General features: G+C 39.7%; 2 protein-coding genes across 2 annotated transcripts in view; one reads left to right on the top strand and one right to left on the bottom strand.

The window, feature by feature from the left end:
• PLOD3 (procollagen-lysine,2-oxoglutarate 5-dioxygenase 3) overlaps nucleotides 1-20,214 on the bottom strand; it is a 179,230-nt gene that overhangs the window by 86,562 nt on the left and 72,454 nt on the right. The window lies entirely within an intron of this gene.
• On the top strand, nucleotides 1,666-19,533 carry LOC139154470 (alpha-N-acetylneuraminide alpha-2,8-sialyltransferase-like). Its single transcript, XM_070729103.1, has 7 exons — nucleotides 1,666-1,760; nucleotides 3,125-3,184; nucleotides 6,765-6,878; nucleotides 10,629-10,773; nucleotides 12,931-13,043; nucleotides 14,266-14,352; nucleotides 18,775-19,533. Exons 1-7 carry the CDS (start codon nucleotides 1,666-1,668, stop codon nucleotides 19,235-19,237), a joined length of 1,077 nt encoding a protein of 358 aa, XP_070585204.1. The 3' UTR covers nucleotides 19,238-19,533.

Genomic DNA, 20,214 nt, shown 5'->3' with positions numbered 1-20,214 from the left:
CTCATAATTCTTGACAAATCTATATTTTCTTTTATGTACACTGAGAGCATATGCACCAAAGACAAATTCCTTGTGTGTCCAATCACACTTGGCCAATAAAAAATTCTATTCTATTCTATTCTATTCTATTCGTGAGTCAGGGCTGACACTCAGGTGGCTCCTATTGACCTATTGGCTGGCAGCAACAGTCTGGGTGCCAGAGAGCTCGCTCCCAGTGAATACATGACTAGACCAGATGTTACCAGGCACAAGTGAGTTGACACAGTGGGGAGTATTCCTCAGTTGGCAATCTCTGCAGTAGGGAAGACATTTCGGCTCCCTTGCTTGAATCAGGATTGGTTCAGAATAACAAAGGTTTTTTTACCTTGTTCCTTTCCATTAGTTTCTGGCTTCTGGTGATAGGGAAACTTCTTTGTCATTCCCCCCTGTGCGATATCACCCTGTTCCTGCCCCAGAGCTTTCATTGCCACTTGAGCAATTGCTATCAACTTGCAGTGCCTTGCAAAGCAATCTGGTGATATCTTTATCTCTTATTTATCCAAGTTTGTCTTGCTTGTGACTAAAGTTAGCACAATGGCAGATAAAACTAAAAAGGGAAGATTTGCTGAGGAAAGCACTCCTTCTAGAGACCTGTAGTCCTGGCCATATGTCTCATGGGTCTGATAAGGGAACCCTTGGGCTGAGTAAGCCTTGAAAAGACTCCCCAAAAGCATTCTTCTGGGGAGGAGAGAGAAGCCCTGAGACCTCTGAGATCCAAATTTGTCCCACCCTAGGGAGAGGTTATGCCATACCTTAGATGTCAGGAGAGTTCTCCATAGATATATCAAACAGATGGCTGCTTTTCACAGATCTGAGTCCTTATTTGTGTCGTTCCAACCGACATTGATGGGTCACAAAGTCTCTGCTTCTATTGTAGCCATTGGCTGAAGTCTTGAATTGCGAAGGTTTATGAAATCAAAGTTGTTTCTTTGCTGAGTCACATTACTGCTCATTCTACAAAAAGTGCGGCCACTATGGCGGCATGTGCCATGCATCTATTGAGGACATTTGCAGGGCTGCAACCTGGACAACTCCTTCATCATTAGGCACTATAAAATTGATAATTTGTTTTTTTGCTTCAGCTGAGGCTTCCTTTGGTAGGAGAGTTTTATAGAGGGTTCTTTCCACTTCAGAGCCCCTTGATCTCTTCCCGCCCTTGAGTCTTATGTGTGGGTGCATCTCATGCTTGGATATTCCAAGCAGTGCATAGGAGAATGAAAGTTGTCTGACCTAAATGTTCCTTCTATGTGCGCTGCAGGAGTGTCCAATCCAGCCTGTGGCCTTGGTCCAGGGTATGGACTTTGGATTTACATTTGGCTACCTACAGGTCTACATCCTCATGAAACAAGTGGCTAAGTCAGGGCCAAGGAGAAAGTATGGCTGGATATTTCATACTCAGTCCCTGGTTAACCGACAAGAAGTTAACCCATGCTTGGACCACTATCGCAATGCACATAGAAGGAACATTTAGATAAGACAATGTTAATTCTATTCTAGCAGAGAAGATACTCTCTGAAACAGTCTTATTTTTTATTAATTCATGTTTATTGTGCAATTTTTGTCTCCAAAGAGGCTAATTTTCTGGAAGTGACTGCATTAGAAAACTGGTCACCAGTTGCTTCTACCATGGTCGCCAACATATGTCTGAGAAAGCAGAGATTAATAGTGATTGTTCTGTTATTTGTCAGCGGCATTATTCTGCTACAAGAGAAAGTCAGACGGTGAGTACTGTGTATGATTTTATATTTCTGGGAGAAAACAATAGGGAGCCATAATTTTTTTTTAAAAAAATTAGACATTTTCAGTGTATATCCATTTAGTGATCGTTCAAAGTTACAACAGGACTGAAAAATGTCACAAGACTGTTTTTCACACTTACAATGATTGCAGGAGCCCGGTGGTCACCTAATCAAAATTCTGACACTTGGCAACTGGTTCATATTTATGACAGTTCCAGTGTCCCAGGATCATGCGATCCCCTTTTGTGACCTTCCGACAAACAGAGTCAACGTGAAAGCCAAATTCACTTAACAACGATGTTACTAACTTAACAGTTGCAGCAATCCTCTTAACAACTGGGGCAAGAAAGACTGTGAAATGCAGCTAAATTGATTTAACAAATGTCTCACTTACCAACCGACAATTTAGGCTCAATTGTCATTATTGGCGAGAACCGACTGATCACTCAACAAATTGCTACTTCTGCATGGTGGACCCTTCCAAACATCGCAGTGGCAAAAATGCACCATCTGTAACGTATCCTGACATTCCTTCATCTATTGCCCCAGTACCACACTGCCCTGAACTTCCTGTACTAACACCTCCAGACAGAGCTACACCACCTTCAAAAGAAAGCAGCAGGTCAGACACCGTGGAAGACGTTGAAGATCACGATTTCTCTTCATATGCAGATGAGGAGCGGAAGCCATACTACCCTAACCAAAAAGACCTCAACGATCTGATCAGAGACCTTCTGACATCAAGGCTCAAGCAATGGAACTTATTAGATGAAAGCGTCCAAGTCACAGATCAGAGGAAGTTCAGACTCTGATAAAGAACTATGCTGCAATGGGCTGCAGGGTGTCACTTAAAATCCATATCATTGATGCTCATCTTGATAAGTTCAAAGAGAACATGGGAGCTTATTCAGAGGAGCAAGCCGAGCGCTTTCACCAGGACATTATGAACTTTGAACGCCGTTACCAAAGACAATATAGCGAAAACATGATGGGCGACTATATTTGGGGATTGATTTATCAAACTGATTTGCAATATAGTCCTAAATCTCGGAAAACCGCACACTTCTGAACAGTTTTTGGTAATCTCTGTAAATTTGCAATGCATATAGTGCTCTTAGTCTGATTGTATAAATGAGAAGATGCAAAATCGTCTGTTTCTATAGTAAAAATGCATAATTTTCATTGCCGTGGTCACAAAAGCGAAGTTTATGATGAATGTAAGCAATTTTTAATTTGTTTTAGACATAAGCAATTGGAATATAACATTTAAAAGCTGGGAACAAAATTTCTGTTACAGTTCAATTCAACTCAGTTAAACACCCCCCCCCCCCCTCTATCTCTTCTAGGTTAGACAGAATATGCCGGGATGTGAATCAGTTTTTTAGAACAATGGCTTCCTTAGGAAGGTGAGTTTGGTGGATGAGGATTTTTTAGTCCAAATGACTGAATTGTATAAAGTTATTTGTTTGCTTGCTTCATCGTTTATTTATTGGATTGTTATAGCGCCTATCTAAAATCTGGCTGGGGAATTCTGGGAGTTGAAGTCCACCCAGATCTGAAACAATACTGTTTTAAACCCTGCTGTTCTGTTCGGGTCTGTGAGACCCGAAATCAAAGTTTGAGACCCTGTAAAAAAATTTCCCTGCATATCTGAAACTTGAAATTTCATGACTTTGCATCATTTCAGAGGTTCTTTATATGAGAAAATTTTTTTGGAGGGGTGGGGGGCTTCTTTCTTGCTGAAAAAAAAATAGACCTAAAGTTATATTCCCAGGTCACCCTGACCTGGCCCGAAAATTCTTCATTTGAGGTGCTTATGTTTGGTCAATTTAAAATAAATTTTCACTTGGAAAGTAGTCTGAACATTTCTGCACACAATGATATGAAAATTGAACTGAAAAAATAATGCTTATTGGTTTATTTTGATCATAAAAGGCAGCCCCCCCTTTTTTGTGAACTTTTTTCAATTTACAGATAGTTTAGCCTGCAAAATGCGTTCAATTTTACTAAAGTTGGTGTGGGATTGGTAGTTTGAACGTTTCTGAACATAAGAAAAATATAAATGAACTGAAAAACTAATGCTTATGGTTTTTTAAAATCAGAAATAAGGCCTCCTCCCCCCTGCTGCTTACAATCATTTTCACTTTAAATTTTTTTTTAGGCTCCAAATCCGGAATATTTTTAATATCTTAGGCATTGATTTACTCAATTTAACATTGCTGATCATCATAAAAATATTTTGGGGGGTGGGGGCTAACTTTTTTCTGGGCAAAATTTTACCTAAAACTATACTGTTCCCAGGTCTATTTGACCTGAAACAAAAAAATATATTTTAGGTACTTAACATTGGCCTTTTTGAAAACTTTTTTTCACTGGGAAGCTAGTTTGAACATTTCTGAACGTAATGATATGAAAATTGAACTGAAAAAAATTGATGCTTATATTTTTATTTTGATCAAAAAGCCACCCATCCATTTTTTCAGCATTTAGTGTCAGTTTATATTTTTTTAGGCTACAAATCTCTAAGGAATTTCCCCCCAAAAGTTTTGATATACTAAATTGAACATTCCTGATCATAAGAAAAATAGAAATGAACTGAAAAAAATTATGCTTATTTGTTTATTTTGCTCACAAATGGGCCACCCCCTTGGCCTTGCTGTGGTGCTATTATTTTCACCTTTTATATAGATTTGGCTAGAAATATTTGGAATATCCTTTTGAAAAGCAAGCACATGATAGCCAGACAACTAATTTAATGGAAGAAATCCATTTTACTAAAAACAAGTATGTAATTTTGAAATTAACAGCATAATTTTTATATAAATTGAAATAATTGAACACAGCGGGGGGGGACTTTTGTGTGCAAAATAAACAAATAAGCATCAATGTTTTCAGTTCAATTTTCATATCATTATATTCAGAAATGTTCAAGCTACCAATCCCACACCAGCGTTAGTAAAATAGAACGCATTTTGAAGGCAAAACTATCTATAAATTGAAAGAAAAATCACAAAAATGGGGGTGTGTGCATTTTATCAGCAAAATAAACCAATAAGCATTAATTGTTTTCATTTCAATTTTCATTTCATTGTGTGCAGAAATGTTCAACCTTGTTTCCAAGTGAAAAAAGCTTTCAAAAAGACCAAATATAAGTACCTAAAATGAACAATTTGCAGTCCGGGTCAAATAGACCCGGGAACAGAACTTTAGGGTGTGTTTTTGAGCAGAACATAAATTAAGAGTCTTAATTTTCAGTGGTCCTCCATTCAAATTAAGTTTAATACACAAAAATTATTTCAAAATTATTTATTGGAATATAGTTGGCAATATGAGGAAACATTTAACATTTTTCAAGAGTTCTCAATGACGTCATATAGCAGCCCATCTGGCATGTATCATGCATGCATGCACAACTGGTGGTGACCCTTGGAGGATTTCACCACTGGTCTGACCCTGAACAAATATAGTATATAAATGTAATATAGGTTTAATTGCTTTATCTGATTCTGGCCCAGTCATGTTTCTTTAAGATGGTATTGTGCGGTATTATCTTCTTATTATTAAACAGATTAGTTTCATCCCCCCCCCCCCCCACACACACACACATTCAATAAATTCCACGAGCAAGTGGTAGTTTGGGATGCCTTGAAATCATGGCTGTATTACCACTTTTGCTTCATGGAAAATATTTAAAAGTAAAAGAATTTTGGGGGGAAAAGCTAAGAATTTGTGTGAGAGAGTGTACCCACACACACTTATGCAAACAGAGAAATACAGAGACAGACACAATAGATAGGTAGGTATTGTAGGTGAATAAAGATAGATTGGATTGGATTAGATTAGATTAGACTAGACATAGGCAGAGGTGGGTTCCTCCCAGTTCGCACTGGTTCACCCAAACCAGTAGCAAACTGCTGGTGATGTCACAGTGACATCACAGAAACGGTCCGTGGACATCGCCATCTTTTTGGGGGAATTTCCCCCCAGTTTTTTTCTTCTGCACATGCTCAGAAGCCAAGCTTCTTGCATTGTGCATGCATCGCCATTTTGTTTTCAGTTTTTTAAATTATTATTTTATTATTTTTTTGGCACTATGCATCAATCAAATAAATATACTTCCACAAGAATTGGATCAAATTTTTATGAATCTGCATTGGACCTTAATTTTATTTCTTTATATGAAACAGACTATTCATTGAACAGTATAAACTAAAGATATTGGTAGTCAAGAAGAAAGCCCTAGTAAATATTTGATCTTTTGAATGAAATGCTTATCTATTTTTTTGGTCAATAAATTTTGTCATTGATGAACAATAATAATAATGAGTGGTGGAGAAGATACAATTTGTTCAACCTGCATTTTACCCAGTATGATGGGTAAAAGATACAATGGTAGCTCAGTGCTCATCCTTCATTGGTTCTAGGAGGCGCCATAAGTACCAAAAATGATGAGTATCAAATTTTTCTCACAAGTAGGGTGAATTCCGGATTCTGCTACCGCCGGTGTGTTCAGTAACTTTGCATTGCACAGTACTAAAAAGTTGCTGCACATGTGCATAATCAAAAAACAAGATGGTGGGGCCTATGGTGCTGCCGAGAGACCCAGTGTGCGGTGTGTGGCAGGCATGAATCACTGCCGGTTCCAGCGATGCAGCCTACTAAGTTACTAATGAACCGGTCAGAACTAGTAGGAGCCCACCTTTGCTCACAAAGAATAATGTGATAAAGCAGCTAACACCAACAAATTGTAGCTTGCGCCAACAGTTCATTTAATGACAGTTTGAAGTTACAGTAGCAGTGAAAAAGTGACTTACGGCCATTTTTCACACTTTATGATCATTGCAACATCCCCATGGTCATGTGATTTACATTCAGATTGGAGATGCTGGGTTTCAAATGCATTGCTATTCTGGTTGGTCTGGGAAAAGGGGTTCCATTAGAAAGTTCCTGGGAGAAAACATTTTATTCTTTCTGTTTTGATGATAGAGCTGAAGATCGGAAACAATTATTTAAGAATCTGGACAAGGTGCTAAAGTGGCAACAGGTCTTTAGTCAGGATAATGCTTGGAAACCCAGTGCTACAGCATTTATGCAATATAGGTAATAATGCTAATGGTTCACCCATATCTCAAGTTCAAAAAGGTATTGGATTGCCTGCCTGTCACACCCAACATAAACTAAATAGAAAACAATGCTTGGCTCAATTTCCTGAGAAAGGTATATTTTTAGCAGAGATCAAGTGTATTGCAGTAATGTATAGCCAGAACTGAGATTCCCATGCCAAAATTCCTATTATTCCCCTCCTCTTCCCTACCACTTTCATTTGCCAAGGTAACCAATTAAAACCTTGCAAGCTGTTTTCCTAATAATCAGTTCAAGCGTACTCTGGTATGCCACTCCCTCCTTCAATAATAGGTTTCACCTACCTTTGCTACCAGTTTGGAGATGTGCATGCTTGCGTGCACTTGCTTCATTTGTGCATGCACTACTTTTGAGCTTGGGCATAAGCTGCACATGTGCAAATTGTCCGTGATGACCAGTGAAGGGCTGCCCTTCTATTACTTTAACCATAGGAAAGATTTATTAAGTATAGTCCTAGACTTATAACTATTCGTTTAACAACTGTTTGAAGTTATGACAGCACTCAAACAACTGGTTCTGGTATCTACAACTGACAGCATTCCCATGGTCATGTGATCAAAAATGGGCAACCAACATTAATGATGGTTGCAGACAGTATCTTGAGGTTACGTGATCCCTGTTTGTGACCTTCCCAGATGGCTTCTAATTAGCAAAGTCAATGAGGAAACCTGCTTTGGCTTAACAATCTCACGATTTGTTTAGCTGCAGGGATTCATTTAACAACCTGAGAAAAAAAGATCGTAAAATTAGAGGTGGCTCACTTATCAACTGCCTTGCTTAGCAATGGAAATTCTGGTCCCCATTGTTGTCATAACTACCTCTGTTAAGAGAACAATGATTAGCAATAGCAATAGCCCTTAGACTTATTTACTGTTTCTTAGTGCTTTACAGCTCTCTTTAAGCCATTGTCGAATCAGCCTATTGCCCCCAACAACCTGTCTCCTCATTTTACCCATCTGGGAAAGATGGAAGGCTGAGTCAACCTTGAGCCTGGTCAGATTCAAACTGCCGAATTGCTGGAAGCTGACAGTCAGCAGAAGTAGCCTGATTATGAATTATGTTTCTTACAAACACCCACATCCCCTCCCCAAATCTTTATAAAAGTTATTTGCAATAGTTCAGAAGAGAGGTGTCTACCAATTTCATAGTGTAGTGACCAAAACTTTTATTTACTTATTTATTTATTTATTTATTTATTTACTTACTTACTTACTTACTTACTTACTTACTTACTTACTTACTTACTTACTTACTTACTTATTTACTTACTTAATTGTATGTAGTATATCTTGGAGGTGGTGACTATGGGAGCTGTATGCAATGAAATTTCATTTTAATGTATACCAATTAGAGTACAGTGAACCCTCGAGTTTCGCGTCCTCAAGTATCGCGAAAGGGCTATTTCGCGAGTTTTCAACCCGGAAGTAAACTCCACCATCTGCGCATGCGTGCCCTTCCACGCATGCGTAGATGGTGGAGTTTCCCCGCCGGGCAGAGGCTTCCCTGGGTCTTCCCCCTTCCCCCAGAGGCTTCCCTGGGACACCCCAGCTCCGCTCCCCAGCTGGGAAGCGGCCCCAGCAACAGCGTGGGCGGGCGGGCGGTGCCCGTGCGCTTGGGGACATCCCAGCTCCGCTCCCCAGCTGGGAAGCGGATCTAGGGAGTCCCCACCGCGCGCGCGTTGCTGGGGAAAGCGTGCGCGCTTGGGGACATCCCAGCTCCGCTCCCCAGCTGGGAAACGGATCTAGGGAGTCCCCACTGCGCGCGCGTTGCTGGGGAAAGCGCGCGCGCTTGGGGACATCCCAGCTCCGCTCCCCAGCTGGGAAGCGGAGCTAGGGAGTCCCCAAGCGCGCGCGCACCCCAGGCGCGAGCAACGGGGTGGGCGGGCGAAGGGCAGGCGGCAGTGGAAGCAAAAACACCATCTGCGCACGCGCAGATGGTGTTTTTACTTCCGCACCGCTACTTCGCTAAAAATCGATCATCGCGTGGGGTCCTGGAACGGAACCCTCGCGATGATCGAGGGTTCACTGTACATTGAAAGTGACAATAAAATTCTGTTCTGTTCCATTCCGTTCCCTTTTCTTTTCTATTTACTCTACTGTACTGTACAGTATTCAAATTCTATTCATTCTACTTTGCTCTGCTCTGCTCCCTTTCCTATTCTATTCTGTTCTTTTCCTTTCCTTTCCTATTTATTCCTTCTACTCTATCCTACTGTAGTCTATTCCCTTTCCTATTCCTATTCCTTTTCCTATTGTATTTATTCTGCTCTACTCCCTATTCTATTCTGTTCTATTCTATTCTATTCTATTCTTCCATTCTATTCTCCTCTCCTCTCCGCTATGCTACTCTACTCTACTGTACACTATTCTCTACTATTCTATCTTTCCCTTTCCTACTGTACTGTACTATTATATCTCTATTAATGCAATTTAGAATTGCATTGGGGGGTTTTTGGCTGTTCTAAATAGATTAACAGAGTTGGAAGGGACCTTGTAAGTCATCTAGTTCATCCCGCCCCATCCAAGCAGAAGACCCAGTGATGGCGAATCTTTTTTCCCTAGGGTGCCGAAGGTGTGCGTGCAGAATGTCACATACGCATGAGTGCGCGCACACACGTAATGCAATGCCCCTATCACATGTCCCACCCCTTGCAAATGCATGCATGACTCACCATGCATGCACACATGGAACCCACCCACCCCCGTTTTGGCCTCACATCCCAAAACAGCGGTAGAAGAGGGGGAAATGTCTCCCATCCCCAAACAGAGCTGGGAGGGAGAAATTGCTCTTTTCCCAAACAATGCTGGGTGGTAAGGAAAGCCTCTTCCCTCAAATGGAGCTGGGAGTGGGGAGATTTATTTATTTATTTGTTTCTTTCTTTCTTTCTTTCTTTCTTTCTTTCTCTATCTATCTATCTATCTATCTATCTATCTATCTATCTATCTATCTATCTATCTATCTATCTATTTATTGGATTTGTATGCCGCCCCTCTCCGGAGACTCGGGGCAGCTAACAACGACTATAAAACAGTGTACAATAGTAATTTGGTATTAGAAATGATTAAAAATCCATTAATATAAAAACCAAACATACATACATACATACATACATACATACATACATACATACATACATACATACATACATACCACGCATAGAATTGTAAAGGCCTAGGGGGAAAGACGATCTCAATTCCCCCATGCCTGGCGGCAGAGGTGGGTTTTAAGTTGTTTACGAAAGGCAAGGAGGGTGGGGGCAGTTCTAATCTCTGGGGGGGAGTTGGTTCCAGAGGGCCGGGGCCGCCACAGAGAAGGCTCTTCCCCTGGGTCCCGCCAGGCGACATTGCTTAGTTGATGGGACCCAGAGAAGATCCACTCTATTCATCCATTCTAGTAGAATCTCCAGAGATCTGGGAAGACACAGGCCGCAGAAAGTGAGGAGAAAGCATGAGCTTGTAATCAGCTGAACGGCGAGAAGCACTCGCACATGCACAATGGAGCTGAGCTAGTCAACGGCTTGCATGCCTGCAGAGAGGGCTCCACATGGCAGTTGTGGCACATGTGCCATAGGTTCGCCATCACGGCCCTACATCATTTCTGACAGATGGCAGTCCAGTATCTTTTTGAAAGTCTCCAATGATTAAGCTCCCATACAATGCCCCACCGTGATCCCTTTTCAAGAAAACCTCTGGTGATGTCTTTTTTCAGGAAAGAGCTAGGTCAGTGTTGCAATGGTTCTCACCATGTGGCGGTAACCATGGAAAATGCACAGTTGGGATCCCACATCAAGTTTGATGGTGACAAATTTAAAAATATAACTGTGGATGCCAACCTGAGAAGTATGCTATTGAAGGTAAGAGAAGATGCAGTCTTCGGGGTTCAATGGAAGAGAAACCAATGGGGATGGGGGCTGTAAAAGAATACAGGCAGTCTTCAACTTGCAACAGTTCATAATGTGACCGTTGGAACAAAGTGACCGTGGCGTTTAGGATCATTTGTCACATGTACGACTGTTGCGACTTTCCCATGGCAGTGATGAAATCTACTTATCTTCCCTACCGGTTCAGAACTGTGTGCTTTTGTTTTCCCCCAGTTATGAACATAGCAAATACACAGTTTGGATGAAATTAATTTAATCAGTAAACCACTACTAATAACTGACTCAGTAGTGGAGACACACAAACAAATCTAAAAGCAATCTTTTCAAACAGAAACCACAGCTGCTAATTAATTGTCATTAGCAGCTGACATCAGTTCAGAAGGTCTTAAATCAAAGCAATGCAATTATCTCTTGTTATTTCAAGAAGTTTCAAAGGCTTGGCAAAATGCTTAGAAGTCTTTCATGATAAGCAAGCCCAAGCAGAAAAACAGAGTAGAGATTTCCTTAGAAATGAGCTTTTCACAACAGATACATGATTTTAAAATGTTTCTGCAGCCTTTCAGCTGCCTCTGCTGTCCTTAAGTAAACTAGGGGAGTGGAACATATTAGCCAGCTGCTAGTGAGGATTAATTAGCTGAGTTTTTTGTAAGAAAAGATTGCTTTTATATTTCTACCTATGTATCTCCACTACTAAACCAGTTATTAGTAGTTGTTTATTGATTAAATTAAGTTCACCCAAACTGTGCGTTTGTTATGTTTGTAACTGGGACAGAATACCTTAGTGCTAGATTGGTTCGCTCCTTGATTACTTTCCATCCAAACACACTCTCTTTTTGGTCTTTTTTTTTTTTTTTGCAATTTGAGGAATTAAAGTATCCTAGATATGCCTTGACCATCTGAGAGAGCTCTTACAAAGTCCTTGAGTTACAATCATTTCATGACCATTCCAAGTTAACAACAGCACTGAAAAATGTGATTTATGACCATTTTTCACCTTTAGCAATTACACGATTACATCATGCCCAGGGTTATGTGATCAAAATTCAAATGCTTGGCAACTGGTTCCTATTTACGATAGTTGCAGTGTCCCTCTGTTTATGTGGTTCACTTTTGCAACCTATTTTTGATGGTTGCAAGCGTCCACAGGCTCATGCAATCTCCTTGTGCAACATTGACAAACCATGTTGATGTGGAAACCCGATTTGTTTAGCAATTGGGTTGCTAACTTAACAACTGCAGTGACTCATGTAACGACCATGGCACAAAAGGTCATAAAGTGGGCCAAAACTCAACAACTTATCTCAGTTGGCCATGGAAATTTTGGACTCCATTGTGGTGGTGTATCAAGGGCTATCTGTTATATCAAATGCAATACTGTATTTTGTTATTTGCATTCAGCGGGTCATATCCCAAGTCAGCTCCGAAACACGAGGAACCATCTATAGTTAAATAAATGCTCCTTTTATTAGGAGCATCAGCAGCACCAGCAAAAAAATAATAATCTCCTTTTCTCTCACAGCAGGCTAATTGGTCTGTCTGGCAGAGGAGATAAATACTGCCACACCTATTCATTTCCGGCCCCTTCCTTTTATCCCCAGATCTAGAGTGGGGCTTTGCTAGCAGTGGTGGCTAGCAGGATTGGCCCATAGATTTCCACTGAACTCCTCTCCCCTGCCTTTTGCACATCAGGCACTGGTCCCAGCTATTCCTCCTCTTCCTCATCAGCCACCTCTAGACTTGAGGACTGTTGACTCTCCATCTGTGGGCTGATGGACAGCCAAGGCTCTGTCTCTGTTTTTCTCTCTCTCTCTGACAGCTCCATTCACTCTCAGAGCTCTCACATTGCCTCGGTATTTGCCCTGACCACCACACCACCTCCTCTGATTTGACTGCTGGAGAGCGACAGGTGCCCAATAGGCCCCAGCAAAGTCACTTCCCTTTGGATAAATGTAACAAAACAAACCATTTAAAGTGAATCCTTGCTTAAAGGCTCCTGAACTGCAGTTGAGTCGATTTGAAAGATAAATAGATAAAGATAGATAGATAAAGTCCAATTCATGAAAACATTCTGCATTCAGCTGTTTGTGCCTGCATTTTTAATCTCTCCCCCACCCTACTTACTTCCTCTAGAGATTTCCACTGGCACATATCCGGCATAGAAAATGTGCTGTTGTTGGCAACGGTGGTATTTTACTAGGTAGCAAGTGTGGACATGAAATCGACCAAGCTGATTTTATCATCAGGTACCTGTTTCTTATTTTTGGGGGGAAAGCTCATATTAAAGGGATGGGATCACTGGAAATCTTTATAGTCTTGGTTTATGGAAATAACAGCTCTCTCATTTCTCCACCTTTTTTCTCCTTCGTCTTCCTTTCCTCTTGCTTCTCTTTCTCCCTTTCCCTTTCCTCTTCCATTTCCTCTTTCCTGCTTGCTTCTCCATCCCCTTTCTCCTCCTCCTCATTTCCTCCATTCCACCCATCCCTTTCCCTCTCCTCCGGCTCCCCTATGCTTTCTCTTTTCTTTTTTTCTTTTTCTTTTTCTTTTTCTCCATTCCTTTTTACTTCCCCATCCTCTTTGCCTCCTCCCTCTTTTCCTTCCCCTTTTCTTTCTCCTATTTTTCTTCCCCTCCCTCTTCCTCTCTTCCCTCTCCTCCCCTTCCTCCTTCTTCTAGTTTTTTCCCATCCTTTTCCCTTCCCCCTTCTCTTCCTCCTCCTCCCTCCTTTTTCCCCTTCCCTTTCTCCTCCTCCATTCTTTCCTTAATGGACCTGGGAGCTTTAATTTCTAGTATTTTTGCAATTACAACCATTGCTTATTTTGGAATCCTATGGGCATAAAAAGGAACGCAATAGCTCAGTGGCTAAGACTCTGAGCTTGTCGATCAGAAAGGTCGGCAGTTCAGCAGTTCGAATCCCTAGTGTCACGTAACAGAGTGAGCTCCTGTTACTTGTTCCAGCTTCTGCCACTCTAGCAGTTCAAAAACACATTAAAAAATGCAAGTAGAAAAATAGAGACCACCTTTGGTGGGAAGGTAACAGCATTCCGTGTGCCTTTGACATTTAGTCATGCTGACCACATGATCATGGAGATGTCTTTGGACAGCGCTGGCACTTCGGCTTTGAAATGGAGATGAGCATCGCCCTCTACAGTCGGGAACGACCTGCATGCATATGCAGGGGAACCTTTACCTTTATGGGCAAAAATGATGGTTGCAGTGACCTGACATCCTGCTTCTGGCAAGCAAAGTCAATGGGGAAGCCAGATTCACATACGTTAGAACTGTGTGACTAATTTAACATCTGCACTTAACAAAATGTGGCAAGAAAAGTTGTAAAATGGGGCAAAACTCATGTGCCTTGGCAAAATAAATTCTGGGCTCAATTGGGGTTGTAAGGCGAGGACTACTTGTAATGCATTCACTTGAGTTTAATAGCTTTGTCTCTTTTTGATTTGCTCCCCCACCCCCAGGTTTAATCTGCCTCCATTGGATAAATCTATAGATGTGGGAACCAAGACACACTTAATGACCATCAACCCCAGTATTTTTAGTAAAAGGTAAGGAAGATAACGTAAATTCAAACAGTAATCTAATACCATCTGTGAATGAAAAAGGGAGCCACTCTGAATGTCTTAAGAAACAACACAGACTATCATTGTGTGGTTTTTTTTCATGTATGTCAATCAGGATGAAATTTAGCAGGTTCTCTCTTTTTTAAAAAATTTTTTCACAATTTTTACATAAACATCCATACACATAGCATAATATCAAAACATACATAATTATACATTTCTGTCCAAAATGCCATACATTTGCACATTTTGTACTTTTATCTCCCATCTGTTTTCCTTCTATATTTCATTCTACTCCCCTTCCTCTATCGCCCTCTCTTCCCTCTTCTCTTTACCTTCTTTTTCACTCTTTTCCTCTTTCCTACTTCCCTCTTTCCTCTCTTCCCTTCCTTTCTACTTCCTCTTCCTCCTCTTATCCTTCCCTAAGTACCCCTAAATTTGACAGTTAACAGGCTTGCAATTCAAAATCCTAACTTTATACCAACATCGGTGCTACTCTTAAACTTAAATCTTTTGCTTCATCCATATTTATATATGTATTTATATTCTTCTAGGTATATCTACTGTTGTTCTGATGCTGCCTCCTTACCTCTTATTTTCATTGCCTGAATCTACCACCTTTAATTTTTTCAATTTTCTTCCAAAGCAATTGTTATAGCTTATCTTCCAGACATATTCATTATCTCTTGTACCTTTTAATTTTAGTCTGTACTCCTCCCTTAACCTCAATTTATATCTTTACTCATCATTTTTTTTAATTCTGTTATTTCTGAATTCACTAACTTTCTGATCTCTTTTTCCATGTCATATCTCCCTTTCAGCTTTATTACTCATTTTTGTATTTTAACTTATTCTCCATATTTAAACAATTCTAATTTCATCACTACATTTGCATCTGTTCGATAATAACATTACCAACTGCCTAAAATACAATAATAAAGAAAAAAAGAACCCCTAATTATCTAAAATCTCTAAAACAAAAAATCCAATTTATAAATTATATAATCTTATATAAGGACCTTTAAAAATGATAATTATACAGCTCTTATAACATTCCAACCATTTCAGTAATTATCTAAATCCTGTTTAACATTAAATCTATTTCATGTAAATCTTGTATAAAAAAAACTTATAAAGAAAAGTAGTGATTATTAAAATTTTATAACAACAATTGACATACTATAGTTTAGCTGACAGTTGGAGACTGACTTTGCCCATAAGAAGATAAATAGGAGCTTGAAAGGATTTGAAAGCAGTGTGTGTTGTGATAGTGTGTTTGATGGTGCACTGTTTGGGTTGTATAAATTTTGAACTGGATTGGACTGAGATACAAAGAGATTATATGGACTTAAGCTACCGGTAAAAAACAAACAAACTATGAAATTTGTGAATTGTGAACTTGACAAAATGGAGGCATGTATCTATGAAGAATTGACTCAGATGTTAAAATACATCTATGAAGACATAAAAATTTACCTTTGGAAATCAGAGGTCAACAACAACAACAACAACACAAGAGCACACAACAGATTTAAACTTAATATTAACCACTCCAAACTTGACTGTAAAAAATACGACTTCAGTAATCAAGTTGTCAAAGCATGGAATTCATTACCGGACTCCATAGTGTCATCCCCAAACCCCCAACACTTTACCCTTAGATTATCCACGGTTGACCTCTCCAGATTCCTAAGACCTCAGTAAGGGGCATGCATAAGGGCACTAGCGTGCCTTCTGTCCCCTGTCGTATTGCTCTTCTATATCTCCTATACCTTTTTTATTATTATTTATTTTTTTAAATTTTTATACATACAAAGACATTGCAATAGCAAACAAAATAAGTACAAGTAAATAAAAACAAACAAACGAATAGATAGACAAACATAACAAAACAAAACATAGAAACAAAACATTTGGGAAAAATAATTTTTGCTCATAACGTGTTATTATTTTGTTAACGTATTGCCTTGCGTTGCTTTTGCCTTTTAACGTATTGCTTTGCGTTGCTTTTCTCCTATACCTTTCTTCTATTCCTTCTATTCTTTCATTGATATATTTTATTCCTATGTCTTCTATTCTTTCCTAGATATATTTTACTATGAGTATATCCTCTATAACCTCTGTTATGTATTTTACCATGTGTATACCCACTAAAACCCTCATTGTGTAATGGACAAAATCAATCAAATAAATAAATAAATAAGAAAATATAAGTGAAGCTGTATCATAAAGAACAATGGTGGAAAAGGAATATGAAGAACAAGGAGATTACACAGATGAAAAAGGGACTGATGATTGCAGTGGGATGTACAGTGATAAAAGAATAAGACGGGAGCATTGGTATCAGGACAAGCAATTAAAAAACAAGAAGGGGTAATAGAGAGAAGAAACTTGGAGGAATTGAGAGCAGACTTACTTACTTATTATTCTTAAAAAGAAGAAAAGTAACTTGGAAAAAAAATTGGATAAAAATAAAGGGAAAAAATTAAGAGAAGGGGTTGGGAGGGGAAAACCTACAAGAAGTGGAATTTTTGAGAGACCAAATGAGAATGGATGAAAAGGGGAAGATCAATAGAAAGGAAACAATTTTTTAGAATTATTATTTTACACATAATCATGTCAACACCATTAGTTGTGTATATGTGTATAGATAATAATTATCATGTTAAAAACTTTTTAAATAAATTAATAATTATACATTACATTGGTACATTATGGTTTGAATTAAATTTTGATGATGAAAGGGAAAAAAGAATAAAGAAGGGAAATAAATCCAGCAGGTTCTGATAGGTTCTGGAGAACTGGTAGTAGAAATTTTGAATAGTTTGGAGAATCATTAGTGGAAATTGAGTGGAATAGAGAATTGGCAAATACCAACTCTAGTTAATACCAAAGTGAGAAAAGGAGAAACACGTTTTTAAAGACAAAGAGCAGCTCTCTGCTCCCAGCAGATATCTGATTACTTATTGAACAGGATTGGGCCAGTTTATCTACAAGACAAAAGTCCTCCAGCTCCAGTGTAATGGGATTAAGATATGACCCTCCAGGACATTATAGGATTATATAGCAGCCAGGCTCACTGCATTTACAAAATCACCTGGGGACATAGCATCACCCAGCAAGCTGCAACCAAACTTGTCTCAAGAAAACCTACAAGCAGTGACCTTTACAACAATCAATAGAATACATGCCTTGGCCATAAGAACAGGAAGCTCAAGGACAAGGCCCAAAAGAGGGTTATAAATAACCCTCTCCACTCCATGTCATCAGCTGCTAAGGACCTCAAACCCGGGTGGTCCTGTTCATCAATACAGTAGTCCCTCACCTATCGCTGGTGTTACGTTCCAGACCTGGCCACGATAGGTAAAATCCGCGATGGGGAATTTATCGACTGATAGTACTTATTTAAGTATTTATATTGTAATTGTTTGGTAAGTTTTCATTGTTTTAAGTGTTTATAAACCCTTCCCACACAGTATTTATTTTAGATACAGTATTTAAATACAGTATTTACAATTTTAGATTTTTTTTTTTAAAAAAACCCTGCCAATCGAGTTCGACGGGCTGTTTAAATCTGCCGATCGACTTCCTCAGAAACCCGCGATGAAGTGAAGCCGCAGTAGGTGAAGCGCGGTATAGCGAGGGACTACTGTATACCATCTTTCCAATCAGCCTCCATGTTTCCAGAGTCTTCCCCCCACCAACTTGGAACTGAACCAGATGCATATTTCTTCCAACACTATGTTGGAAGTAATATCCAGGTCAAGTTCCAAGCTGGGAGAAAGCACTGAGATAAAATGGAAGGCCGATTGGAAAAAGAGGTTTATCGATAAAGCAGAACCACACGTGATTCTGGGCAGCTGACAAAATGGAGTTTAGAATGAGTGGGTTTTAATGCCATCTTTACACCTTCCTTAACCAATCTGATCCTGAGCGAGGACATGCCTTTTTAATATTCTATAGGCTTTTGTCAGATTCCCTTGGGGTCATGGCTGGCTCTATAGACAAAAGGGAAATGCAAATGGTAGGTGTTTATCTGAGCTAATTTGGTCAACCTCTTGTTTGCTGTTTCTCTGAGTTTCTGTCTTGACCCAGTTTTTCTGAATGGATTACCAAATTTCTAAAAACCGGCCTCCTCAGTTTCTCCTTGGGACAAGAAAACTGGTTTCTGACTTTAAGAGCATGTTTCTCCATTTCCTCTTTAGGTAAATAAAATATTCTGCCATTTTAATATTTCCCAAAATATTTCATTCTTCTAGGAAAGGGGAGGGGGACTTCCTATAGCTAAAAAAAAATTCCAAAGGGGCACCCACAACTGCAAATGTGTTTCGTTCTCATGCTTTAGATTGTTGAGGATGTGATTTTCCTTTTGGGATTCTCTCTCCTCTTTTTTTCCTTCTTCTGAAGATTCAAAGACTTAGGGGGTTCACCGATGGATTTTGTCAAAGTTCTTCAGACCTACCCAGGCGCCCTTTTCCTCATTCCTGCGTTATCTTTTGATTATCATCTTAAAGTCACCTACCGTGTTATGAACATCCTGAAAGAGAATGGCATGGGCGATAGGGCATTCTTCCTCCACCCACACTACCTGGCTGCCCTCGATAAGTATTGGAAACAGAAAGGGATAAAAGAAATACGAATGTCCACTGGCTTTATGTTCACCAGCTATGCTCTGGAGGTCTGTGACATCATCACTCTCTATGGCTTCTGGCCCTTTTTATTTGACCTAAAAGGGGGGAAAATCAATCATCACTACTTTAATAATGAATTGCCACATCCTTTGATTCATGCCATGCCCGAAGAGTTCTCCCGTTATCTAAATTTGTCTGCCCAGGGTGTCTTGCGCTTACACCTTGGCAAATGCTGGTGAGATGTGGATGGGTAAGACAGCCCCTAACCCAGGAATAAACTGCCCAAAGAACCAATACTCGGTTTGCGATTCCCGGAAAAGTGTGAAAGTGAAAATGTGAAATTTGTACTGGTGAGGAAAACAAGCCTCCAACAAGATCCTTCCAAAAACAAGACTTTGCACGCATTCTCTTCTACCGTGACCACATCTCTAATGGGCAAAAACAGTAACCTTCTCACAGCCTGGGCAATAAGGGACGAAATAAGAGAACATCAATTGTTTTGTTTGTAAAAAATAAAAAGCTGTTCTACAAGTAACTGGCCAAAACAGAGTCTTACTAAAGTCCTTAATTGGGAAACCCAAGAGGGTAAACGGAGGAAATGTCAGTTATAAGAATGTAGGTGGTTGATTGTCAGAAGCCGATAATTTGTTGGAGTATCTTTAAATCCCCAACATGGCTGCCCTTGAAGAGTGTATGAAAGATTCAACTGGTCAAAAAGGCAGCAGCCCATGCAGTTCTGTGAACGGGCCAGATGGGATGGGATGGAATGGGAAGGGAAGAAGAGGAGAGGAGATGGTAAAAGAAAGAAAGGGATTGAAAGGGAAGAGAAAGAATGGAAAAGGGAAGACAACTTTGATTGTCACATTTTTCTGGAACACACTGGCACACCAAAAAAAAATGAATTCCTGATGCCTATTCTCAAAAGAATCTATATATATTGTCTGTCTGTCTGTCTGTCTGTCTGTCTGTCTGTCTGTCTGTCTATCTTTATCCTATCTATCTATCTATCTATCTATCTATCTATCTATCTATCTATCTATCTATCTATCTATCTATTTGATTTTTATGCCGCCCTTCTCCTTGGACTCAGGGCAGCTTATAACATGTTAGCAATAGCACTTTTTAACAGAGCCAGCATATTGCCCCCACAATCCAGGTCCTCATTTTACCCACCTCAGAAGGATGGAAGGCTGAGTCAACCTTGAGTCGGTGATGA

The sequence above is a fragment of the Erythrolamprus reginae genome, chromosome Z (assembly GCF_031021105.1).
Source record: "Erythrolamprus reginae isolate rEryReg1 chromosome Z, rEryReg1.hap1, whole genome shotgun sequence".
NCBI classification, from domain to species: domain Eukaryota; kingdom Metazoa; phylum Chordata; class Lepidosauria; order Squamata; family Dipsadidae; genus Erythrolamprus; species Erythrolamprus reginae.
This window is presented reverse-complemented; position numbering and strand designations above follow the sequence as displayed.